Below are 27,589 nucleotides of genomic sequence, written 5' to 3'. Positions count from 1 at the left end.
AAAAAAAAAAAAGAAGCAGCTTGAAAATGAAAAAATATGAAGTCACTTCACTCAAACTACTATGGGTTTGCCTTCTGCTTCCATAAGGACAGAGATGACCACATGACCACTATGAGTGGATTTTGTTACTGTGAACCAGGTCTATAACTGTATGTTACTGGCATGCATGCGTGATTTGTGAGTTCAATTCTAAAATCTGTGATGAAGAAGTCTATTTGAAAATCGAATTCTCCATCCCCTGGCACTTTATTTTGTTTATTTATTTTATTTTTTTGAGATGAGGTCTTGCTCTGTTGCCCAAGCTGGAGTGCAGTGCTAGGATCATACCTCACTACAGTCGCAAACTCCTGGGCTCAAGTGATGCTCCCACCTCAGCTTTCCAGTAGCTACAACTACAGGCACACACTCCCACACCCTGGCTAAACTTATTTTTTGTAGAGATGGGATCTCGCTATGTTGCCTAAGCTGGTCTTGAACTCCCGGCCTCAAGCGATCCTCCCATCTCAGCCTCCCAGGTTGCTGGGATGACAGTTGTGAGCCATTCTACAGGCTTTCCTTTGGCATTTTGACCTAAGATCTTGCAGTGGTAAAAGTAACAATGGCTTTTAAATTAAGTATACTTTTTTCTTTCTAGATTAATAAAACTCAGGGATGTTAAATAATTTTCCAAAGGTGATTTAAGTAGATATTGACAGAGCCTCTTTCTAGAAAGCTAGAAAATCAAACATTTCCCAGGACTTCTAGGGAAAAGGGGGGACTTGAGAAGTTAGTCGCATTTATTCCCATATTTACTTCACAGACCAGCTCTTGGATATTGGCTTCAAAAATTATAAAAATAATAAAAATATATTTTATTTGGAAAAATTTTAAACCACCTAGAAGTGATTGGAGTGAAAACAAAAATCTGGAGAAAGTGAATATATGTCTACAGCAGTGCTGTGCATTAGAACTCCCTGCGATGTGGGAAATGTTTTATATTTCAGTACAGTAGCCACTAGCTAGTTTAAATTTAAATGTAGCCTTTGTAGGGACATGGATGCAGCTGGAAACCATCATTCTCAGCAAACTATTTCAAGAACAGAAAACCAAATACCGCATGTTCTCACTCATAGGTGGGAATTGAACAATAAGATCACTTGGACACAGGAAGGGGAACATCACACACCGGGTCCTATTGTAGGGAGCGGGGAAGGGGGAGGGATGGCATTGAGAGATATACCTAATGTAAATGACGAGTTAATGGGTGCAGCACACCAACATGGCACATGTATACATATGTAACAAACCTGCATGTTGTGCATATGTACCCTAAAACTTAAGGTATTAAAAAAAAAAATTTAAATGTAGCTAATAGCCACATGTGCCTTGGGGGTATCATACTGTGGGCAGGGCAGCTCTAGAGAATAAACCCACCCCTACGTGAGAGTGAGGCCCTCTCCTTAACCTAGCCCTAGGGCTTCCTTTGAGTTCAACCTTGGTTTTGTGGGTACAGGCTGGATATTTATTTTTTTTATTTAATTGTATTTTTTGAGACAGGGTCTCACTCTGTCACCCAGGCTGGAGTGCAGTGGTGCGCTCATGGCTCACTGCGGCCTTGACCTCCCAGCTTCAAGCAATCTTCTCACTTCAACCTCCTGAGTAGCTGGGACTACAGGCACACATGTGCCACCATGCCTGGCTAATTTTTAAAATTTTTTGTAGAGACGAGGTCTCACTATATTGCCCAGGCTGGTCTCAAACTCCCGGGCTCAAACAATCTTCCTGCCTTAGCCTTAAAGTGCTGGGATTACAGGTATGAGCCACCACGCCAGGCCAAGGCTAGAGATTTAAATAACTCAAGTTCAACTTAATAACACAAATAATTCAAGTTAATGAACACCTATTATGTGAGAAGTACTATCCAAGGTCCTATGTGAGGAGGAAGGTGAAAACGACTTGCAACTACCCTTAAAAAGCTCAGGGAACCAAGTTAAGGAATAAAAAAGCCCAGAAGTGATTCATTATGCTGGGACCGAAAGGGAAGCTCCATAGGCTGGAGCTTCTGAGGAGGCACTTGAATTCCATTAGCCCAGCTTTCTGGAGGATGACAAACAACAAATACTGGCTGTGGGGTAAGAGAGGGTGGTAATACATTAAACAGAACACAGGGGGCAGTACAGTTTTAGTTTAAATCCTGGTTTTGCCATCTACTATTTATTTACTTTTTTTGAGATACAGTCTCGCTCTGTCGCTCAGGCTGGAGTGCTGTGGCACGGTCTCTGCTCCCCGCTGCCTCCTGGGTTCAAGTGATTCTCTCTTTTTTTTTTTTTTTTTTTTTTTTTTTGAGACGGAGTCTCGCTCTGTCACCCAGGCTGGAGTGCAGTGGCCGGATTTCAGCTCACTGCAAGCTCCGCCTCCCGGGTTCACGCCATTCTCCTGCCTCAGCCTCCGGAGTAGCTGGGACTACAGGCGCCCGCCACCTCGCCCGGCTAGTTTTTTGTATTTTTTAGTAGAGACGGGGTTTCACCGGGTTAGCCAGGATGGTCTCGATCTCCTGACCTTGTGATCCGCCCGTCTCGGCCTCCCAAAGTGCTGGGATTACAGCCTTGAGCCACCGCGCCCGGCCTCAAGTGATTCTCTTGCCTCAAGCCTCCACCACTGTGCCTGGCTAATTTTTGTATTTTTAATAGAGACAGGGTTTCACCATGTTGGCCAGGCTGGTCTTGAACTTCTGACCTCAGGTGATCTGCCTGCCTCAGTCTCCCAAATACTATTATCTTGGTGATCTTAGGAAATTTACTTAATCTCTCTGAGTCTCAGCTTTCTCATCAGTAAAAAGTGGTCAATAACAATACCTAGGTCAGAAGATTAAATGAGCAGATTAACTTTCTGGCTCATAGTAAGCATTGAAAAAATGTAAGCATCCACTGTTATTGTTGTTATTAGTATATCAGCTACCATACCTAAAAAATAATGCCAAGGTCAAACCAGAACCAGATCTCTTGAATGGGCTACACGACAGAGCAGAGTGGCCACAGACACAACAGACCACTGTGTGGAGCTGGAATGCTATGGAGATGGAATGCGACTGGCTGGAATGTGTGCTGGGAGGTGGAGAGATCAGTGCTGTCTTCTTTCTAAAGACATTCAGATACTTGAGTGCTCTGTATCTACTAAGCAGCAAGTTGAGTCTGACATTTTTAAGATGCTTATGGTCATAAATTAATTTAGGCCTATAGGCATATTGGAATTACAAGAAGAAGAAATGGAAAACAGAAGTCAGGGCCAGGGGTTCGATTTCTCAGTATCATCATGCCGCAGGCTGAGCTGCTGATGTGGGAAAGGTGGGTAGCTTGAAGAGGATGGGCTGGTACACTGATGCTGTCTGCAAGGCTCCATTATACACGGGGCCTCTAAGGGCAGCTAGGCTGTTTCCCCTCCCGACTCCAGAGGGCCCCACTCACCATCACAGTCAAAGAGCGCAAACACCACATCACACACGTGGTCTGAGAGCTCCACTTTAGCCACTGTCCTGGCCACCTGCTGCATGGTCACTGAAAAAAGAAAGAGGAGCATTAGCACAGCAGAGGGACTTTCATTTTGCTTTCTCTGATTCAGGGGATAAAACAACTCAGTCATAATACAAGTTTTCAACTGCATTTAAGTCACATTTCAGAAAATGGTAAGCTAGGCCGGCCACAGTGGCTCACGGCTGTAATTCCAGCACTTTGGGAGGCCGAGGAGGGTGGATCGCCTGAGGCCAGGAGCTCAAGACCAGCCTGGCCAAGATGGTGAAACCCTGTCTCTACTAAAAATACAAACAATTAGCCGGGCATGGTAGCAGGCGCCTGTAGTCCCAGCTACTTGGGAGCCTGAGGCAGAGAATTGCTTGAACCCAAGAGGTGGAGGCTGCAGTGAGCCGAGATCATGCCACTGCTCTCCAGCCTGGGAAAGCGAGACTCCGTTTCAAAAAAAAAAAAAAAAAGAAAATGATAATTGAGTTTTTATTCATAACCTCCATAACCTCCCTCCTTTTCACCTCAGGTTCTGTTCTTTTCTACTGCTGCTACACTTTAGGAGGTATATATAGTTAATTAAGAATGCCTAGGCTGGCCAGGCGCAGTGGCTCACACCTGTAATCCCAGCACTTTCGGAGGCTGAGGCAGGTGGATCACCTGAGATCAGAGTTCGAGACCAGTCTGGCCAACATGGTGAAACCCCGTCTCTACCAAAGATACAAAAAATTAGCTGGGCATGGTGGTGGGCGCCTGTAATCCCAACTACTCAGGAGGCCGAGGCAGGAGAATCACATGAACATAGGAGGCAGAGGTTGCAGTGGTTCATCCTTATAATCCCAGCACTTTGGGAGGCTCGGGGGAGCAGATTGCTTGAGCTCACGAGTTCGAGACGAGCATGAGCAACATGGCGAAACCCTGTCTCTACCAAAAATGCAAAAAATTAGCCCAGCATGGTGGCGCACACCAGCTACTTGGGAGGCTGAAGTGGGAGGATAGCTTGAGCCCAAGAGGCAAAGGTTTCAGTGACCTGAGATGGCGCCACTGTACTCCAGCCTGTGCAACAGAGACACTGTCTCAAAAAATAAAAAGTGCCTGATATTCAATTTATAGACAGAAAATAGATTAGAGATTATCATGGGCTGAGGGGAGTGGGGAGTTAGTGCTTTATGTATACAGAATTTCTGTCTGGGGTGATGGAAACATTTTGAAAATAGTGATGATGGTTGTACAACATTGTGAATGTAATTAATGTAATTCCACTGACTTGTATATTTAAAAATGGTTATAATGGCACATTTTATGCCATATATATTTTTATATATTTTATATATATATTTATAGAAATATATAAATGGGGGTGAGAACAAGGAGGCTTGTCTATGGTGTGAGTACACTAAGGCTTCACGCCTCGGTGGCTGATTGACAGCTAAGCGCCTGCACAGTGAGCCCTCCTTGCCCAGCTCTGTCCCTCTTCCCTACTGGTTTTGCACCAGACTTCTTCCAACTGAGTCCATTGGGATATGCACTGGCCCTTGTCTTAATAGTTCAGGATGCATATCTTTCTTTTTGTTTTGAGACAGAGTCTTACTCTGTCCACCAGACTGGAGTGCAGTGGCGCGATCTCAGCTCACTGCAACTGCTGCCTTCCAGGTTCAAGCGATTCTCCTGCTTCAGCCTCCTGAGTAGCTGGGACTACTGGTGCCCACCACCATGCCTGGCTAATTTTTATATTTTTAGTAGAGACGGAGTTTCACCATATTGGCCAGAGTGGTCTCGAACTCCTGACCTCAGGTGATCTGCCCACCTCGGCCTCTCAAAGTGCTGGGATTACAGGCGTGAGCCACTGCGCCCAGCGTGCCTGGCCAATAGTTCAGGATGCCTATCTTTCTTTAAAAATATATATATTTTTAGACCTCAGCAAAAAATCACTTTTTTCTTGCCGTTTTCTCTTTCCCTGACATTTACTGTCAAACACTAGCAATTATGTTAGAATTGGGTTCTCATGAAAGACAAGACAGGAAGGACCAGGCAATTTCCACCACCTTCTCTCTTATTTATCCTCAAACCTGGTCTAGCTACACCTATAAATCATGTTATTGCATCTGGACACATTCTTAAGTGAGGTAAAATGAGGGAAAGAAAAGGATTACTTTCCATTTATGCTGGTAATGAAGAGCTCTCTATAATCATCACATTAGATTCATCCAGAAGCCAAGTGAACTTAAACTAGAACCAGAGTGCCTTGTTTATTGCATTCCTATGATTTCAGTTCCTGTTATCAGCCCATCTTGTCATTTTTATTCACATTTGATCTTTCACTTTGCCTCTATAACCTCCACATATTCAACACCTGATATGGTTTAGATTTGTGTCCCCACCCAAATCTTATGTCAAATTGTAATTCCCAGGCCAGGCGTGGTGGCTCACACCTGTAATCCCAGCACTTCTGAGGCTGAGGCAGGTGGATCACCTGAGGTCAGGAGTTTGAGACCAGCCTGGCCAACATGGTGAAACCCTGCCTCTACTAAAATAAATACAAAAATTAGCTGTGCATGGTGGTGCGCCCCTATAGTCCGAGCTACTCAGGAGGCTGAGGCAGGAGAATTGCTTGAACCTGGGAGGCGGAGGTTGCAGTGAGCCAAGATTGTGCCACTGCTCTCCAGCCTCCGTTACAGAGCAAGACTCGGTCTCATAAAAACAAAACAAAAACAAAAACAAAACAAAACAAACCCCCAAAAACCAAAAACAAATGGTAATCCCCAGTGTTGGAGGAGGGGCCTGGCGGGAGGTGACTGGATCATTGGGGCAGATTTCCCCCTTGCTGTTCTCATGATAGTGAGCGAGTTCTCATGAGATCTCGTTGTTTAAGTGTGTGGCACCTCCCACCTGTCTCTCTTCCTCCTGCTCTGGCCATGTGAGACGTGCCTCCTTCCTCTTCACTTTCCACCAGGATTATAAGTTTCCTGAGGCCTCCTCAGCCATGCTTCCTGTACAGCCTGTGGAACTGTGAGCCAATTAAGCCTCTTTTCTTTATAAATTACCCAGTCTCAGGTAGTTCTTTATAGCAATGCAAGAATTAATTAATATATCACCACAGTGCCCCCAACATCAGCAGATGCAAATACCGGAGCAATGCAGAGGAGCAAGGTGACGCGCTAGAAAACAACGTTTGGAGTAACAGGACCTGGGCTCCAGTTCTGGCCCCACCACCAATGTGCTATGTGACCCGGATGGAGTCACTTGATCTCTTTAGATTTAATTTTCTCATGTTCAAGTGGAGGGATGCACCAGACAACTGCTGAGGCAGCTTACTAGCACAAAGAAGAGTTTATTGGTGTCATCTAGAATCTGAGGGTGGCGATGGGGTGGAAATATACCATCTTTTCTCCGAGGATCTGAGTTAGGGTGAAGAAGAAACTAACATTCCTTGGTACTAAAAGACTGAAGTATAAGATACTGTGGTGGATATTCATGAGATGTGTGTTGGGAAATCTATAAGACTGTAGAGCTCTAGAGTTTAGAAATTTAGCCTCACAAATCTAGATACTTGATTTGACTCAGGAGGAACTTATTCCTGCTAACTACACTGTCCACAGAAGGAACAGAAATCAGGCCAATTTGCAATGAGAATAGTAACTGTTAAGAGAACTACAATGATGACAGCTGGTCATTATACTTCTCAGTAGGAAAGCTACTAAGGAAACTCCATTCACCTCAGAAGATTAACCTCAAAAGATTACTCAGCGAAAACAGAATGAGATCAGAAGGAACTGGAAGCGATCAAACTGTGATTGCCTACAGCTCTCCTCTTCGCCACCACAGAAATGTGTCCTGAGAAGGGGATCAGAACCTGTTCTGTATTAGATACACATGAACACTTTCTGTTAACCATTCTTTTTTCTGCATTTCATATCAACCTTAAGCTTCTAACTTCCTTTTCTCTTTCCCAGTTCTTCCATTCTCTCAGGGCACAGCCTTCTGCAATTGTCTTGATATTTCAAGTACTCATCTTCTCCCCATGAAGATGGTGCCCTTTCCTGTAAATAAACCATTAATTAAATAATACTCAAGGATGTCAGTGAGAGCTCTTGACAATTTCTAGTGAGAGGCTCATTAAACTGGTATTAAGTGGCTGTAGAACAGGGACTTCTGGAGTCCTCCAGCAAGAATGCCTCATTAGAGATGCCATCTCTTCACAGAAAGTTATAGATTATGTTCCATCTCACATGGAGAGGGCTCTGGTGTCCTTCCTACCATAGGAAGAAGAACTAGGGCTGCTAAATTATTGTAGCCCAAACCACTGGGATGTTAGCCAGCAAACAGCCTAGCTGGGGTCCCCTTTCATGGTACAAGATCCTCATTATAGGCCCCTGGGGTATGAATCAGAGTCGTGAAGGAAGCCAACATTTAACTAGCTGGTGAGCTGTCAAACTAGGAGCACCTGGGATGAGTGGGATGACAGCAGATTACAAGCCAAGTGCTTGACAGCTGGTCCTGAGAGCTGGTTCATTCATATTTGCTTCCAATATCTCTGAATCCAAAGCCATAAACCACAGCAAGCAGAACAAGTTTTCCTCCCACGTCTTGACTTTTCTGTGCAGACCAGTTATTGGTACTGGAATTCTGGCCTCCCTATTTGATGACGCTAACTGATTGATGGTTGGGATTCCAGTTCCCGATCTGAAAGATGGCTACAGGGAGCATGAAGGCACCCCAGTGAAGGCCTAGCTTTCTTTTTTTTTTTTTTTTTTGAGACAGAGTCTTGCTCTGTCGCCCAGGCTGGAGTGCCGTGGCCGGATCTCGGCTCACTGCAAGCTCCGCCTCCCAGGTTCACGCCATTCTCCCGCCTCAGCCTCCCGAGTAGCTGGGACTACAGGCGCCCGCCACTTCGCCTGGCTAGTTTTTTTGTATTTTTTAGTGGAGACGGGGTTTCACCGTGTTAGCCAGGATGGTCTCGATCTCCTGACCTCGTGATCCACCCGTCTCGGCCTCCCAAAGTGCTGGGATTACAGGCTTGAGCCACCGCGCCCGGCCGAAGGCCTAGCTTTCTAAATACCATGTATTTTTGTACAAATCTGGCTCAGCTGCCTAAACAATGGGTTTAAGCGCGATTGGGTGATTCCTATTAGATTGGGATGGGAGAGAATTTGTAGAAGTGGGCTCAACTGGTACTCAAAAATCTGGCACCATCTGGCTTTTTGCAAAGTCCAGGCAGAATCTGAGTTGTGTCAGGTCCCCAATTTACTCTCTGGCATGATTCATGACTAGCCATTTCAACAGTAGAAAGAAACCCTGAGTTTGTGTGACATAATATGAGAAACTACATACATAAATCTATTCACCACAATAGTTAAACAGAAGAGCTCTGGAGTGATGTGAGCCCAAATGTCCACATGGAACCAAAGAATCTTAGAACTGGAAGATACCTCAGAGGAAATGTGAAGTGAAATAATTTGCCCAGGGTCACAATGCTAGATGGTAACAGAGCTGGGTCTCGAATTTTGGCTGATGCTCTTTCTCTATACACACTGGGTCTACATGATCCCTTCCATATATGGACAATATCAATTCCTCCATGAATCTGTCATCCTAAGGAGAAAGGGTTTAGATTAAATAAAAGTCACCTGAGAAATACTCAAGTCCTTTTGGTGAGGGATGAATAATTGAGTAACTGGGAGTTGTGAGGCGGCAGCATTAATTATAGGTTGGCCGTGGATCTGACTACCCCCTACAGTGGAAGACACTGAGTATTCCCTAGGAACTCATACCGACAATTTTAGGGACAACTTAAAAAGTGTATTCAACAGCAATCCAATGAAAAGCACATGTAACAAACGTGGCCCTGGGAGTTTTTCTCCACAGCCGCCTCTGATGCACAGATACAGCTTCAGGCAGCATGACCCAGTTAGGAGCTACCCGCCTCTTCCTAATGCAAAGGTATTTGGAAAGGTGGTGAGACAAGTTGGGCTGACAGTCTCTAAGCTGTGTGGCCATGTACTATTCCTGCCTTACCGGACTGCAGTGGAGAAAAAAAAAACTGGCTGGTGATGGCCAAGGTTAAGTGAGGGGAGGTGGTTCTGCTTCAGCCCTGGAAATGCTGACAGAGATGTCTTGTTTTCTTTTTTTTTTTTTGAGATGGAGTCTTGCTCTGTTGCCCAGGCTGCAGTGCAGTGGCTCAATCTTGGCTCACTGCAAGCTCCGCCTCCCGGGTTTACGCCATTCTCTTGCCTCAGCCTCCCGAGTAGCTGGGACTACAGGCACCCGCCACCTCGCCCGGCTAGTTTTTTGTATTTTTTAGTAGAGACAGGGTTTCACCATGTTAGCCAGGATGGTCTCGATCTCCTGACCTCGTGATCCACCTGTCTCGGCCTCCCAAAGTGCTGGGATTACAGGCTTGAGCCACCGCACCCGGCCGTCTTGTTTTCTTAAGTCCATCCCTAGATGGCTTTGGGTGGAACAAGGGGGAGGATATTTCCTTGAAGAGCATGTGTCCTGTCTTTTGTATCTTCTTCCATGATCTTTTGTTAATGCAAACACACATTTTAACCTAGTTCTGGGGTGAGGGGAGGGGAAAGGACAACATTTAGGAGAACTAACAATTTAAGGAGCCAAGAGCAATGCAGTCTACGAGTAACGGAAATTATAACAATTCCTTGTTCTACACGGTGTTCTTAGGCCCTATGCCCTTTGACCCCCTGTGTACTCAGGCTGCCTGACTGTCGTGATGCTGCTAGTCCTAGCTCCTAACTTCCAGGACACACCACAGAGAAGATCTGTTTTCTGAGCCTCAGAGCATCCTCCCAGATGATGGCTTCAATGGGCTTACATGCTTAATTTGGTACAAACTGACTTGGCAGTAACATTTATTGCCATTGTCTAGTATTGTGTCTGGGTTTATTAAACATCCCCATCACATCTTGTCCACAAAGGGCTAGCATTTCTGCAAGCACCACTAGGTAGTCAATGATTTCAGCTGACACACCCATGGGACAATCACAGTTTAGTGGAGAAGACTGTGTATATATCCACCTATACACACACATACACACACACACATTAAGATGAAGAAACATGTAGAAGAGATATCAGATATATTAATACACACATATGGGATATAATGGAATAGTGTGTATTTGGTAGGAGTTACATTTTGGATCTGAATTCTTTTTTTTTTTTTGAGACGGAGTCTCGCTCTGTTGCCCAGGCTGGAGTGCAGTGGTGCAATCTCAGCTCATTGCAACCTTGCCTCCCGGGTTTAAGTGATTCTCCTGCCTCAGTCTCCCTAGTAGCTGGGATTACAGGGGCCCGCCACCACGCCTGGCTAATTTTTTGTTTTTTTTCAGTAGAGAGAGGGTTTCGTCATGTTGGCCAGGCTGGTCTCAAACTCCTGACCTCAGGTGATCTGCCCACCTCGACCTCCCAAAGTGCTGGGATTACAGGCGTGAGCCACCATGCCCGGCCTGTATCTGAATTCTAAAGGGGAAAAGAGACCAACTGCACATGTATGGTAGTGGGTGATGTGGGGTGGAAGTTTCTGTTTGAACACAGTATTAAAAGCAGGAAGGAGTGCTAAGGCCTCATTAGAGAGTTAGAACAGAAGGTGCAGGGCAAGTACATTAGAAGAAATCTTACAGAGGACTAGTGAAGTCTCCTTGAAAGAAAGCCTTTAAAACAGGCCAAGCGTGGTGGCTCATGCCTGTAATCCCAGCACTTTGGAAGGCCAAGGCAGGCAGATTACTTGAGCGCAGGAGTTCGAGACCAGACTGGCCAACATGGCGAAACCACATCTCTACTAAAAATACAAAATTAGCCAGGCCTGGTGGCACACGCCTGTAATCCCAGCTACTCAGGAGGCTGAGGCAAGAGATTCACTTGAGCCCAGGAGGCAGAGGTTGCAGTGAGCTGAGATGGCGCCACTGCACTCCAGCCTGGGCAACAGAGCAAGACTCTGTCCAATATTAACTTGCTTTTCCCTTTCACACTGTTTAAATATTCATTCTCTTAGCTTTATTTTAAAAAGTTGTTTTTACTTAGGACAGGTGCGGTGGCTCACGCTTATAATCCTAGTGGTTTGGGAGGCCAAGAATTTGAGACCAGCCTGGGCAATAGAGGAAGACCCCATTGCTACGAAAAATTTTAAAAAACATTAGTTGGGCATGGTGGTGTGCTCCCGCAGTCCTAGCTACTTGGGCAACTGAGGCGGGAGGATTACCTGAGCCCAGGAGTTCAAGTCTGCAGTGAGTCGACAGATCAAGACTCTGTCTCAAAAAACAAACAAAAGATGTTTTTGATTAGCTAATATATTAATCTGCTTCAAAATCTGAATGGTACAAAAGGGGTGAAGTCTCTCCCCCAGCCTTATACCCCAGTCACCCAGTCGTTCAGAGACAATCAATATCACCAGTTTCCCCAGAAATATTCTGTCCACATAAAATCAAACATTTACTCTTTGCTTCTTCCCTTTTCCCACAAAATGGTGGTGTACTAAATATTGTTTTGCTTTACTCTAACAACATATCTTAGAAATAATTCCAGGTGGACATGAGCAGCTTCCTTCAACAGCTGCATAGTATTCCACTGACAGGATGGATCATAATTTACTTATTTATTTAACCAGTTCCTTATTTACTCTTATCTCAGTCTTGAGAAGAAGGTACCTTTTCCCCTTCTCTTTAAGAAATTATTTCCTTGGTGCTCTATGGGGGTCAGCTACAACAGAGCCTGAGTCTCTGATGGCTAAACTGAGAGCAACTGATATATTTAAATTCGGTTTGTTGAAATTAAAGACTAAATAGTCACCTTTACCAGTGTCTTTTTTGTTTGTTTTTTTGAGACAGGGCCTTGGTTCTGTTGCTCAGGCTAGAGTGCTGTGGCAAGATCATGGTTCACTGCAACTTCTGCCTCCTGGGCTCCTGATCCTCCTGCCTCAGCCTCCCTGGTAACTGGGACTACAAGTGTGGATTATATCACACCTGGCTAGTTTTTGCATTTTTAAAAAATTTTATTTAAAATTTTTTTTTGTTTTAATTAAGACAGGGTCTTGGTCTGTTGCTCAGGCTGGAGTGCAGTAGTGAGGGCACGGCTCACTGCAGCCTCAACATCCTGGGCTCAAATGATCCTCCCTCTTCAGCCTCCAAAGTAGCTAGGACTACAGGCTCGCACCACCATGCCTGGCTAATTTTTGTATTTTTTGTAGAGATGGGGTTTCACCATGTTGCCCAGGCTGGTCTTGAACGCCTGGGCTCAAGCGAACCACCCACCTTGGCCTCCCAAAATTCTGGGATTACAGGCTATGAGCCAATGGGCCCGGCCACAATGTCTTATTAAACCTTCCCAGGGCTTCTCAAGGTAGTAAACCTCTTAAGGTAGTAAACCCCCAAAGAAGCAATGCTTATAATAAATATTCCTCTCTATACTTTCCCAATATTGATGTAATTCTAGTAACCATTCTTTTTCTGATCTTTTTCTCAGTGGGATGTAATGTTGGCTGATTTTGTCTTTCCTTATCTATTTATGTGGATGCTTTAACAGTTTATCCTACCCCCATCTCTTCTCTTTGTGATGGTAATCATGAATCCCCAAAGCAGCTCTCCTCCTCCTTAGGGCACTTACCTAATTTTACTAAATCACAATATATTCAAAGTGATCATAAGCCAGAATCAATCTTTAGAATTGCTAAGTGACTTTAAATTTGGGAAAATAAACCAGGTCTCTGCAGAGAAAATGCCTCATAAAGCAAACATTTATTTCAGAATTTGAGCTTCCTTGCCTACATCATGAATAATTTTACTTTAAAAATTGATGACTCTGTCTTAAATGAATGGAATCCTGGCCAACACTCCTCTTCACATATAAATGTTTTTATCAAATGTAATGATGAAATGAAGTGCAAGAGCTTGCCTCCCACAAATTTTAAAAGAATTTATAAAATAGGAGCTTTTTTCCTGTTGGAATCTCTTCCTTACATGTCTTTGTGACACTCTTGCCTTCCTGCCATGTCTTTGCTGTCTGGGGGATGCTCTCCCCTACATTCTTGCTGTGAATTTGCCCAACTTTCTGCCATCACATAAAAGCATTGAGTCCTTGATGTAATTCTCTAGGTCCTTCTAGCAGCAGTAGGTGCTAGGGTACTAATGAGAACCCTGGTGTGGAAGTTGCTGAACCTGAACTTCTGGTCTGTGATTTCAGCAAGTCATTTCCCTTCATGAATGTTAAAAACAATAAAGTAGGCTGGGCACGTCTGTAATCCCAACACTTTGGGAGGCCGAGCTGGGCAGATCACCCGAAGTCAGGAGTTCAAGACCAGCCTGGCCAACATGGTAAAACCCTGTCTCTACTAAAAATATAAAAACTAGCTGGGCGTGATAGCACGTGCCTGTAATCCCAGCTACCTGGGAGGCTGAGACAGAAGAATCGCTAGAACCCAGGAGGCGGAGGTTGTAGTGAGCTGAGATTACGCCACACACTCTAGCCTGGGCGACAGAGCAAGACTCTGTCTCAAAAAAACCAACCAACCAAACAAAAAACCAAAAAATAAAGTAAGGGTTTAAACAAAATGATTTCTAAGTTATCTTCCAGCCCTAAAATTTAAATCAGTTAAAATGTCTCTATCTTCAGAAGCTCTCGAATAAGAACACCAAAGGTGTAGGTTTCTATAATGATGGCTGGTGTGCTGAGCAGAATTCTGAGGTGCCCCCTGCCCAGTATTCCCACCTTCTGGTCCACATATCCTGTGTAATCCCCTCTCCTCAAGTGGGCAGAACCTGTGACTACGATAATCCTGTGATGAGGTTACTGTATATGAGAAAGGTGAAGGGCTAGTCAGTCCTAGAACTATGTTATGTAAGAATCCATCTTAGCAGACTAAGGCGAGAGATTCCGTTGCTGGTTCTGAAGTGAGCTGCCATGCTGTGAGGGGACTGGTGGCAAGGAGCTGTAGTCATCTGCTGAGAGCAATGACTGGCCAATAGCCAGCAAGGAAAAGGAATCCTTGGTCCTACAACTGAAAGGACTTGAATTCTGCCAACAGCAGGAAAGAACTTTGAAGAGGACCCTGAACTCCGGATGAAAATGAAGCCCCCACCGACAACACTGTGATTTCATCCTTGTTAAGATCTTGAGCAGAGAACCCAGCTATGCTGTGTTCACACTCTGAATCACATAAACTGGCCAGTGCGGAAGGCATTTATGATTTGGAATGTCTTTTTTTTTTTTTTTGGTGGGGGACGGAGTCTCGCTCTGTCGCCCAGGCTGGAGTACAGTCGCGTGATCTTGGCTCACTACAACCTCTGCCTCTGGGTTCAAGCAATTCTCCCACCTCAGCCTTCTGAGTAGCTGGGATTACAGGTGCCTGCCACCACACCAGGCTAATTTTTGTATATTTAGCAGAGACAGGGTTTCCCCATGTTGGCCAGGCTGGTCTTGAACTCCTGACTTCAGGTGATCTGCCTGCTTCAGCCTCCTAAAGTGCTGGGATTACAGGTGTGAGCCACTGTGCCCAGACAAGGCAATGTCTTTTTGAAGTTCCTCAACTGCTACTTTACATAGAGCTGCACTCATCCCTCATCCCTCGCCACCTTTTTTTTTTTTTTTGATACAGCTTCTCATTCTGTCACCCAGGCTGGAGTGCAGTGGCATGATCATAGCTCACTGTAGCCTCAACCTCCGGGACTCAATTGATCCTCGTGCCTCAGCCTCTTGAGTAGTTGGGACTAGAGGTGTGTGACACGATGCCTGACTAATTTTAAAGTATTTTTTGTAGAGACAGAGTCCCAACCTGGTCTGGAACTCCTCAGCCTCCCAAAGTGCTGGGATTACAGGGTTGTGCCACTGCCCCCAGCCTGCACTCATTCATTTTTTTTCTTCCCTGAGATAGAGTCTCGCTCTGTTGCCCAGGCTGGAGTGCAGTGGCGCAGTCTTGGCTCACTGCAACCTCTGCCTCCTGGGTTCAAGCAATTCTCCTGTTTCAGCCTCCCAAGTAGCTGGGATTACAGGTGGGTGCCACCATGACTGGCTAATTTTTGTATTTTTTTTTTTAGTAGAGACAGAGTTTCACCATGTTGACCAGGCTGTTCTCAAACTCCTGACCTCCTGATCCACCTGCTTTGGCCTCCCAAAGTGCTGGGATTACAGGGTTGTGCCACTGTGCCCAGCGTGCACTCATTTTTTGATACAGTGCATTTTACAGAACCATCATTCTGTTTTACCTACTATACCAAACTCCATAAATTAGATCTTACAGGGAAACTAGCCAAGGTCTAATTAAGTTTTACATTTCCTAACAAGGAAATAAATTAAAACTGCCACACTTCTTTTGGGAATTCAAGTCTTGCACTTACTTCAAATGTACCTGACAATTATAAGTCAGTTCACTTTCACAAAGATTTCACATAGACAAGTTGGGTTACCAGTCTCTGTGAGGCCATAGATTTGAATATAATTTTAGGCTATGACATGTCACTTGAAACATTACTTCATTCAGTAAAAAGCTGGTTTAGTTATAATCATACAATTTCAAATCTGCATGAACCCTTAGAGATACTCAGAACTCCAATCTGAGGGTCAGAGAAGTGACCTGCTCAAGGAGTCAAAGGAAATTAATGACATGGGAAGGTGCTACAGTCCTAACACTCTTCCCTTCACTCTATGCTCTTACTAGAGTATTTCGTCATCCTTTGCAGGACCTGGAAAGGTACAGAATTAATTCATTTACATAACATAAACGAACATCTGTTTATATGAAGAATTGTTCTAGGCTCTGAATAGGACACAAAGATGTAGAAAACATGGTTCAAGTCTTTGGAACTTTACAGTCTAATGAATCTCACTTCAATGCTGAAGATACCAGACATATCAATAGGGGTTAGATATTCCTAGGAACAGAGAACTCACTTAATAAAGGCTTCTGAAGGCAGAGATACCAATAATTTTTGGATGAATGATGAAACTTAGGAGAAGATAGAAGCTTCAATCCTCATTAATAAGTATAAACAACTTAGAACTTCTAAGCTAATAAAAATGTCAAAAGTGACTTAAAAAAGCAGTAGATTGCACTTTCTCAAAGAACAAAGAGTAAGCCTTATCTAGTGCTTTTTTTTTTTTTTTTTTTTTGAGACAGAGTCTCGCTCTGTTGCCCAGGCTGGAGTGCAGTGCCCGGATCTCAGCTCACTGCAAGCTCTGCCTCCCGGGTTTACGCCATTCTCCTGCCTCAGCCTCCCGAGTAGCTGGGACTACAGGCGCCCGCCACCATGCCCAGCTAGTTTTTTGTATTTTTTAGTAGAGACGGGGTTTCACCGTGTTAGCCAGGATGGTCTCGATCTCCTGACTTCGTGATCCGCCTGTCTCGGCCTCCCAAAGTGCTAGGATTACAGGCTTGAGTTACTGTGCCCGGCTGGTGCTTTTTTTTTTTTTAAGGGTGATTTAAAACAAACAAAAAAAAACCTTTTTATGATGTTGCCATGTTGGTATAGGTTGTTTCCAGCCCCCTAATGAGATAAACAGGCAGAAGCAAGCCAGCACCTATGGGCTGAAAACCAGAACAGGCAGTTTGGTATAATTTTAATGTCAACCTAGTATATTAATATAGTATTATCTTTTTATTTTCATGATAACCCTGAAACAAGTATTCTACTATCAGCATTCTACAGATCTGGAAACCAAGGCTTTGAGAACTTAAGGAATTTGTTCAAGGTCACAAAACTAGTGAATAGCAGGGACTCAAACTCAGGTTTGAACTTAAAACCAAAATGTATGTTCAGCACAATTTCTTGCATATAGTTAACTCTCAATAAATGCTAGATGTTAGAAGAGTGTCTAAAAGTGCAACAGAGCACTGGTATATCAATGAGTGGAGGTGGTGAGGAACACCTTGGTCATTAGAAGGTGTATCTATATCCCATATTTTGATGTTGAGAAAAGCGCAGCTTAGCATACATGCCTTTTTCTGGTCTGTGGTATCCCTTAAAGGGAAATCAACTTTCCCACTACATGACTTTATTTAAGTGACTTTAGGCTTTTGTGTATTGGTTTCCTCAGTGAAAAGTAATATGGTTCCAAAGGTAAAGATCATGAATGTGTCTACTAAGGCGTTCCTATGACAACTGTAGGGGGAAAAAAAGGTCACATTTCATATTCAAGAGAAAGGCACTATCTCCAAAACATCATAGTTTATCAAAAGGACTTTATTCTCACCCTAAGAATGGTCAACTCTTAGCCAAAAGCAACTGGGAAAAAATAGCCCAGAGTCTTGTCTTCCGAGTGCTACTGTGAAGCATGGTTTGAAATGGTAAAGCCACAGTGCCCCTTGGATTGTGCTTCAGCAAAGATTTTCAGACTCTAACAGAATTGTGGAGTATCCTGAGAGGCAACATGATGGTGTGGAAAGAACACAGACGTGGAATTAGAGAGAACTGAGGTTGAATCCTGGCTCTTCCACCTCTTAGCTGGGTAACCACGATCAAGTGGTTTCATTTGGTATTTTCCTCATCCATAAAATGAAGATGAATGAGGATAATTCAGGTTTTAAAGATTAAAAGCGATAACAGGCATAAAGCACTAAGCATTGTGCCTGGCACAGAGAAACTGCTATGAAATGAGAGTTGCTATTAGTGCTCCAGATGTGTGATGGCCTCACAGTCCTCGATAGGACAGCACTACCGGACTGTTAAAGTTCAGGAGAGGGTAGCAGCTTGGCTGTCAAAGACAGCTGTTCAGAATATAAGAATTTGTCGGCCGGGCGCGGTGGCTCAAGCCTGTAATCCCAGCACTTTGGGAGGCCGAGACGGGCGGATCACGAGGTCAGGAGATCGAGACCATCCTGGCTAACATGGTGAAACCCCGTCTCTATTAAGAAATATAAAAAACTAGCCGGGCGAGGCGGCGGGCGCCTGTAGTCCCAGCTACTCGGGAGGCTGAGGCTGGAGAATGGCATGAACCCGGGAGGCGGAGCTTGCAGTGAGCTGAGATCTGGCCACTGCACTCCAGCCTGGGTGACAGAGCGAGACTCCGTCTCAAAAAAAAAAAAAAAAAAAAAAAAGAATTTGTTGTCTGCTAGAAATTGCTGACTCCATCAGTAATTTCTGACTTCCCCAACAATCCAGTCAGAGCCTAAATGACAAAATACTTGAGGCTCCCTTACTCATTCCAATTATTAGACTCAAAGAATTTGAAAGCCACAAAGGTTCTCAGAGGTCATCTCTGCCATCCTTGTCCCTCCAGAGACAAAAGAAACTGAGACCACTTGATGATGTGACTAAAACTTCAGAAAAAATACTTGGGGTTGCAGAAAGCTCCTGTGGGAGTTATGCCATAGATTTTATTATTTATTCTCTTGACTCGTCAGATAATAAGGTAAACTGCACATATAGAATAACTACAAAGAATCAAGGCCAACTATGCCATAAATTATGATTTTCAGTCTAAGCAGAATTGTGCAGGGGCATGAATAGTAAAGACCAGGGACTGTATTTGTGTGATTATTTTCTGATTTTATAGTTCAAAGTACACTGAGGACGTAACTGAACCCACAGGTTTACTGCATCTGTACTATCCTGAGGTGCTTTACAGTGGAGCTTTATTGTACCTAGAAACCTTTTATTCTCCTGGCAGAAATTGGAATATTCTGAGTTATACAGGCCGAAGCTCACTCTAGAGCTCCAGCTCAAATAATTTCTAACGTTTTCATCATAGGAAGCCATTGGGAAAGGAGTCATGTTCAATTTTCCATTACCTTCTTCAGCAGACCACTTAAATCAATCAGCCAGCCACTGAGAGGTCATAGATCTAATTTTATGCCCAGTGTGTGTACGAATGAGCTATAGAACCATTTCTTCTTAAGTGCTAAACAAAGAGATGCCTGATAGTGGAGACATGCAGTATTTCATGGAGAAAGGTTCTTTCTTCAAATGGTCAGAACTCATTGAAAACACTTCATTATTTTCTGATGGTTGTTATTCTCACATGGGTCATGCAGAACTAAAGAAACAGCCTCAATTAAATTTGATTTTTTTTTTCAAATGGTAGGAAGGGCAAACAAAAATGAAAAAAAAAAAAAGAAAAAAGAAAAAAAAGAAATATGACATTTTTTACTCTGGAGGAACTGGACTACATTCTAATATGGTAAATCTGCAGTGGCCACCTGCCTGGATCTTTCAAATTATTCCAAGGAACATTAACTCTGTAAGTTATTAAAAGATAGTCTGGGGTAAATCAAATTTGGGAACTATATCCCTCTTCTGGAGATTAATAATGCACATTCACATATTAAAAAGTTGGCAGGAGGAGTGCTGCAGGAAGAAATTCTATATAATTCTGGCATTTTCCAAACTTATTTCAACCATGGAATACCTTTTTTTTTTTTTTAAATCCACAGAACCATCATCATATTGCAGTATACAGTGTTCTTCACAGTGCTATTTGGGAAATTCTGTGCTAAATTATGCCTAAAGACTGGTTTGTAACCTCTAAAATAGCCAAGGAAGAGACAGTGCCATGGCCTAGAAGGTTCCAATTTCTGAAGGTGTCTAACCTTTTGGGAAAAAATAAAGACAGCTGAGACTCACGGCAGAAGCCCGACAAAAAGTACTGCTGTCTCTACTCTGGCCTCACTCTTTCCCAACCACTGGTATGAATTAGGGCCCCCACTTTTAAGCTCCTAGATCCTCTTACTCTAATCAGCACTTATCATACCCAACTGGAACTGCTTCTACACTTACCTTTCTCCCCTATTAGACTCTGAGCTTCTTGAGGGTGGAACCCAGTGCCCAGCACAGTACCTATTGCTTTTGGCTGAATAAATATTTGAGCCACACTAAATTTTGTTTAAATTATCAACTTCATAACAGAAGCAGCTGACATTGACTAATCGTTCACCACACTTACAAACGTAAGTGTTTTATGTAGATTTAATCTCACAACCCTATGAGGTGGGTCCAGTTGGTCCTTTATATGTGTAGGTTCCATAGCCATGGATTCAACCAACTGCAGATCAAAAATATTTAAGAAAATGTTGGGTGCAGTGGCCACGCCTGTAATCCCAGCACTTTGGGAGGCCAAGGCGGGTGGATCACCTGAGGCCAGGAGTTCAAGACCAGCCTGGCCAACGTGGCGAAACCCTGTCTCTACTAAAAATACAAAAATTAGTTGGGCATGGTGGTGGGCACCTGAAATCTCAGCTACTTGGGAGGCTGAGGCAGGAGGATCGCTTGAATCTGGGAGGCGGAGGTCGCAGTGAGTCGAGATCACGCCACTGTACTCCAGCCCAGCCTGGTCAACAGAGCGAAACTCCATCTCAAAAAAAAAAAAAAAACAAATGAATAAAATAAAATTTAAGAAAATAAAACCAGTAGAAAGTAACAACGCAGCAATAAACTATTACAAATTAAAAAATACAGCATAACAACTATTTACATAGCATTTACATAGTATTGGGTATTATACGTAATCTTGAGATAATTTAAAGTACAGTTGACCCTGGAACAACACAGGCTTGAACTGCATAGGTCCACTTACAAGCAGATTTTTTTTTCAATAAATTACATTGGAAAACTTTTTGGAGACTTATGACAATTTGGAAAACCTCATAGATGGACCACACAACATAGAAGTACCAAAAAAAAAAAAAAATTAGGAAAAAGGTATGTAGTGAATTCATAAAAAATATATAGATGCTAGTTTATGTGTTAATTGACTATATGGTATCAGTAATGCTTTTGGTCAACAGTGGGCTATTAGTAGTTAAGTTTTTGGGGAGTCCAAAGTTATCCTAGGATTTTCAACTGTGTGGGGTGAAAACAGCTAATCCCGTGCTGTTCAAGGGTCACCCGCATCTAGCGCTCATCCGGCAGCACATATACTCAAACCGGAATGATCTGGAGAAGATTAGCGTGGCCCTTGTGCAAGGACGACACATAAATTCGTGAAGTGTTCCATATTTTGATGATGATTTAAAAATAAAGAAATAAAGTATGTGGAAAGATATGTATAGGTTATATACAAAAATACTATGCCACCATTTCATATATGGGACTTCAGCACCCAAAGATTTTATAACTGTGTGTGTGTGTGGGGGGGGTGGGCGGTCCTGGAGCCAAACCCCTGAGGATACCAAGGGATAACTATTTTTATCTATATTTAAAAAAACACAGAGGGCCTGGCACGGTGGCTCACGCCTGTAATCTCAGCACTTTGGGAAGCTGAGGTGGGTGATCATTTGAGGTCAGGAGTTCAAGACCAGCCTGGCCAACATAGTGAAACCCCATCTCTATTAAAAATACAAAAATTAGCCAGGTGTGGTGGCATGTGCCTGTAATCCCAGCTACTCAGGAGGCTGAGGCAGGAGAATCTCTTGACCCTGGAAAGTGGAGGTTGCGGTGAGCCAAGATCGTACCACTGCACTCCAGTCTGGGTGACAGAGCGAGACCCTGTCTCAAAAAAATAAAAAAATATATAAAAATAAAATAAACACAGAAATTAAGTTCAGAAACTGCTCAAAGCTACCAAGCTAGTAAATGATGGAGACATTCAAATCCAGGCAGTCTGACTTCAGAGCCTCTGCTCTTAACCACTATACATTTCTTCCTCTTTTCTAAGATTCATCTCAGCAGTAAAATTCCTTGGTTCTGTGGAGCAAGGAGGAGAGGCCTGTAATTCATGTAGAACTCAAACCAATGGAAAAAATCACTAGTCCAGGTCAGGAGAAAGGAGGTTTAAAAGCAAAGGCCTGGGCAGAGCCCAAGGAGAGCCTGTAAGAGACAGGGACATCTGGGAGCATGGAAGGACTTGGAAAGGCTAGCTGAGCGCATGCTAGTCTTCTGTGCGCACCTCAACACATGAACAGTTAAAAATTACAACACGGAAGAAGGTTAAGCATATGTCAAGTCCAAGGATGGGGGTTACAGAACATGAGGAGTTTGTTCGCTGGGTTGCTGGGAAGGGTAGAAGGGTAGAGGTTTATGCCTTGTTCAGATATATCAGTATGTTAATTCACTCATTCATTTGTTGATCATATAATTGAGTTCCTCCTCTATCCCAGGTGTTGTTCTAGGCACATGGAATACATCCATGAGCAAGACAAATAAGCGTTCTAGTAACGTGCAACAGATAATAAGCAAACACATAAACCTGAGACAATATCAGGGAGTGATAAATGCCATATAAAAAAAAGATAATATGATACAGGATGATGGAACTACTTTAGAATGAAAAGGTCTTCCCGAGGAAATGATTTATATCAGACCTGAGTTACAAGGAGCTAAATAAATACATGGAGATCCCAGGCAAGAGCACTTGAGGTAGAAAGAACCACTACAAAGGCCTTAACTAACTCCAATAGCTAAGGCCTTAAGTGAGTTTAGTGTAGTTGGAATGTAAAAAGATCAATGTGGAGTGGAGTGAACTGGGAAGAAAATGATATTTTATGAACTCAGAGAGTATACAAGGCCCATGGCATAGGCAGCCCTGTGTAAGCCACAGCCAGTAAAGAGGCGAGGGCTGTGGTAGGAGAGAGGGAGGAAAGGATGCGGATGCAGGGTATGTTTTGGAGGTAAAGTCAAGGATTTATTGAAGAAATAAATGTGTGAGTGAGAGTAAGGAATCAAGGAAAGTACCTATTTTTTTGTTGTTTGTTTTGAGATGGAGTCTTGCTCTGTCACCAGGCTGGAGTGCAGTGGCACGATCTCGGCTCACTGCAATCTCCGACTCCCTGGTTCAAGCGATTCTCCCACCTCAGCCTCCCGAGTAGCTGGGACTACAGGCACCTGCCACCACGTCCAGATAATTTTTGTATTTTTAGTAGAGACAGGGTTTCACCATGTTGGCCAGGATGGTCTCAATCTCCTGACTTCAAGATCTGCCCACCTTGGCCTCCCAAAGTGCTGGGATTACAGGTGTGAGCCAAAGTGCCCAGTCGATAGTGCCTATTTTTTTGAGCTCCTGAATATTTGAAGAATAATTCAATTAATAAACATCTATTGGCTGGGCATGGTGGCTCACACCTGTAATCCCAGCGCTTTGGGAGGCCGAGGCAGGTGGATCACCTGAGGTCAGGAGTTTGAGACCAGCCTGGCTAACATGATGAAACCCCGTCTCTACTAAAAATACAAAAATCAGCCGGGTGTGGTGGCGGGCACCTGTAATCCCAGCTACTCAGTAGGCTGAGGTGGGAAAATCGCTTAAACCCAGGAAGTGGAGATTGCAGTGAGCTGAGATCAGGCCCCTGTACTCCAGCCTGGGTGACACAACGAGACTCCGTCTCAAAAAAAAAAAAAAAAAAAAAAAAAAAATCCCAAAAAACATTCACTGAGGACGTCTCATCTATGTACCAAATGTTGTAGTCAGTAGTCTCTGCCCCATATGACTAGCCGTATTTGTGGAAATTCAAGCTCATGCCCAATTATGTGCAGTTAAGAACTGATTACAATAGTGAAATGCAGAAGGTTTTAGGTTAACTCCTTTTTTTTTTTTAAATTGTAAAAGTTGTAGACAGACATATGACTCAAAAAAAAAAAAAAAAAGCTGTAGGCAATATAGTTGTTTATAATTTATACTGAGTAGTCAGGTAAGGCCTCTCTGAGGAAGTAACACTTGAATCTTCCCCTTGAAAGATCAACTGACGTTACTCAGGTAAAGATGATAGTTAGGTTTCTTTCTTTTTTATTTTTATTTTTTGAGACGGAGTCTCACTCTGTCGCCCAGGCTGGAGTGCAGTGGCGCAATCTCGGCTCACTGCAAGCTCCGCCTCCCGAGTTCATGCCATTCTCCTGCCTCAGCCTCCCAAGTAGCTGGGACTACAAGCACCTGCCACCACACCCGGCTAATTTTTTGTATTTTTAGTAGACATGGGGTTTCACCGAATTAGCCAGGATGGTCTTGAACTCCTGACCTTGTGATTCACCCGCCTCAGCCTCCCAAGGTGCTGGGATTACAGCCATGAGCCACCACCCCCGGCCAGATAGTTAGGTTTCTAAAAGAAAAAAAAATTAGGCTGTTAAACAGATAGATACATTTTCTTTTTCTTTTTTACATTTATTGTTTATTTTAAAAAACAGAGATGGGGTCTCACTGTTGACCACGCTGGTCTTGAGCTCCTGGTCTCAGGGGATCCTCCTGCCTTGGCCTCCCAAAGTGCTAGGATTATAGTGGTTGGTATTGTCACAGTTAAATTCACATTTTTTGTTTGCTTTTATTTTTGTAGATTACATATGGGTGATTTTTTTTTTTTGAGAAAGAGTCTTCCTCTGTCACCTAGACTGGAGTGCAGTAGTGTGATCTCAGCTCACTGCAACCTCTGCCTCCTGAGTTCCAGTGATTCTCCTGCCCCAGCCTCCTGAGTAGCTGGGATTACAGGTATGTGCTATGACACCTGGCTAAGTTTTCTATTTTTAGGAAAGACAGGGTTTCACCATGTTGGCCAGGCTGGTTTTGAACTCCTGACCTCAAGTGATCCACCTGCCTTGGCCTCCCAAAGTGCTGGGATTACAGAGGCCCAGCCTCATATGGGTAATTTTTAATTCTTGGTTGCTCTAGTGGGTTAAGTGGTGGCCCCCAAAAAGATATGTCTACATCTTAGTCCTCAGAACCTATGAATGTGACCTTGTTGGAAACAGGGTCTTTGCAGATATAATTAAGGTCCTTGAGATGAGATCATCCTAGATTATCCAGCTGGGCTCTAAGTCCAATGACAGAAGAAAGAAGGACACAGTGAGAAGGAGGTGATGGCCACATGAAGACAGAGGCACAGACTGGAGTCATGCAGCCACAAGCCAAGGAACACCTAGAGACACCAGAAGCTGGCAGAGGCAAGGAAGGCATCTTCTCTAGAGTCTGTGGAGGGTAGTGGCCCTGCCAACATCTTAATTTCTGATTTTGGGCCTTTAGAATTGCGAGAGAATATATTTCTGTTGATTGATTGATTGTTCGAGATGGAGTCTCACTCTGTTGCCCAGGCTGGAGTGCAATGGCTTGATCTCGGCTCACTGCAACCTCTGCCTCCTGGGTTCAAGGGATTCTCCTGCCTCAGTCTCCTGAGTAGCTGGGATTACGGGTATCCGCCACCACACCCGCTAATTTTTGTATTTTTAATAGAGATGGGGTTTCACCATGTTGGCCAGGCTGGTTTCGAACTCTTGACCTCAGGTGATCCACCCACCTTGGCCTCCCAAAGTGCTGGGATTACAGGCATGAGCCACTCCACCTGGCCATTTCTGCTGTTTTAAATCACCAAGTTTATGGTAATTTGTAATGGCAGCCCTGGGAAACAAACACATGTGGCTTCTCCCTGTTACTTGGCACGATTCTTTTTTTTTTTTTTTTTTTTTGAGATGGAGTCTAAAAAATTAAAAACAGAACTACCATACACCAGGCTGGAGTGCAGTGGCGTGATCTTGGCTCACTGCAAGCTCTTCAATTATCAATTGATTGATTGAGATGGAGTCTCACTCTGTTGCTCAGGCTGGATTGCACTGGTGCGATCTTGGCTCACTGCAAGCTCTGCCTCCTGGGTTCAAGCAATTCCTCTGCCTCAGCCTCCCGAGTATCTGGGATTATGGCGCCTGCCACCACGCCTGGCTAATTTTTTGTATTTTTAGTAGAGACAGGGTTTCACTGTATTAGCCAGGATGGTCTCAATCTCCTGACCTTGTGATCCGCCTGCCTTGGCCTCCCAAAGTGCTGGGATTACAGGCGTGAGCCACCGCGCCCAGTTTACTTGGTAGGATTCTAAGCTAACTTCTCCTAGATATATATTACCATACACTTGGGGAATCCAAAGTTAAACAGATAAAAGAAACAAGTGAAGCAGCCAGGCGCGGTGCCTGTAATCCCAGCACTTTGGGAGGCTGAGGCGAGTGGATTGCCTGAGGTCAGGAGTTAGAGACCAGCCTGGCCAATATAGTGAAACCCCATCTCTACTAAAAATACAAAAATCAGCTGGGCATGGTGGCGGGCACCTGTAATCCCAGCTACTCGGGAGGCTGAGGCAGGAGAATCGCTTGAACCTGGGAGGCGGAGGTTGCAATGAGCAAAATCTGCCATTGCACTACAGTCTGGGCAACAAGAGCGAAACTCCATCTCAAAAAATAATAAAGACTTCAAATCTTGTATCTTTAGATTTGCAGATGCTGTCAAATCTTGTTTTGTGAAACAGCAGTAAAACCAAAGCTATTCTGGAGAAATGATCAGGCAGTGCTACACACACACACACAGACACACACACAGACACACACACACAGACACACACACACACACACCCCCTACATGATATCATTAACTTGTTTTTCAAAAGATTCTTCAAAGATCAGTGGAAATGCTATTATTATTATTATTAGAGATGAGGTCTTGCTAGGTCGCCCAGACTGGCCTTAAACCACTCCTGGGCTCAAGAGATCCTCCTGCCTCAGCCTCCTGAGTAGCTGGGACTATAGGTGTGTGCCACTGAGCCCAGCTTGGAAGTACTAATTTAAACAAACAGATGCTATTTTAAGAAGTTATGTGGATCAATAAAATGAAATAAAAGGCATTCAGAGGAGAAAGGAGGAAGTAAATCATCTCTATCTGCAGATGGAATGATCTTATATTTTTTCCTGGCTTTACTGAGGTGTAATTGACAAATACAAATTGTATATATTTAAAGTATCCAACGTGATGTGTTGACATATGTATATACTGTGAAATAATTACCACAATCAAGCTAATTAACACTTCCATCACTTCAGGCCAGGTGCGGTGGCTCACGCCTGTAATCCCAGTACTTTGGGAGGCTGAGTTGGGCAGATCACTTGGGGTCAGGAGTTTGAGACCAGCCTGGCCAACATGGCGAAACCCCATCCTACTAAAAATACAAACATTAGTCAGGTGTGGTGGTGTGCGACTGTAGTCCCAGCTACATGGGAGGCTGGGGCAGGAGAATCGTTTGAACCTGGAAGGTGAAGGTTGCAGTGAGCAGAGACTGTACCACTGCACTCCAGCCTGGGCAACAGAATGAGACCCTGTCTCAAAAAAACAAAAACAAAAACAAAACAATTCCATCACTTCACATAGTTACCTTTTTGTGTATGTATATTATAAGAAACTCTTAAGATCTTAGCAAATTTCAAGTG

At 43.8% G+C, this 27,589-nt stretch overlaps 3 protein-coding genes and 1 non-coding gene across 6 annotated transcripts in view; 1 reads left to right on the top strand and 3 right to left on the bottom strand.

Moving 5' to 3' along the window:
• ASCC1 (activating signal cointegrator 1 complex subunit 1) overlaps nt 1-27,589 on the bottom strand; it is an 885,589-nt gene that overhangs the window by 279,788 nt on the left and 578,212 nt on the right. The window lies entirely within an intron of this gene.
• DNAJB12 (DnaJ heat shock protein family (Hsp40) member B12) overlaps nt 1-27,589 on the bottom strand; it is a 395,419-nt gene that overhangs the window by 44,946 nt on the left and 322,884 nt on the right. The window lies entirely within an intron of this gene.
• Nucleotides 1-27,589, bottom strand: part of MICU1 (mitochondrial calcium uptake 1) — a 263,220-nt gene that overhangs the window by 6,517 nt on the left and 229,114 nt on the right. For all 3 annotated transcript variants that reach the window (XM_050803628.1, XM_050803630.1, XM_050803629.1), the window contains exon 11: nt 3,444-3,533. In XM_050803628.1, the coding sequence (XP_050659585.1) occupies nt 3,444-3,533 (90 nt within the window). The remainder of the gene's footprint in view (nt 1-3,443; nt 3,534-27,589) is intronic.
• On the top strand, nt 21,326-21,431 carry LOC126963441 (U6 spliceosomal RNA). Its single transcript, XR_007729079.1, has one exon. It is a non-coding gene; the product is annotated as a U6 spliceosomal RNA (small nuclear RNA).

Source organism: Macaca thibetana, chromosome 9 (assembly GCF_024542745.1).
Source record: "Macaca thibetana thibetana isolate TM-01 chromosome 9, ASM2454274v1, whole genome shotgun sequence".
Classification (NCBI taxonomy): Eukaryota; Metazoa; Chordata; class Mammalia; order Primates; family Cercopithecidae; genus Macaca; species Macaca thibetana.
The sequence above is the reverse complement of the archived record's forward strand: the minus strand, read 5'-3'. Positions and strand labels throughout refer to the sequence as shown.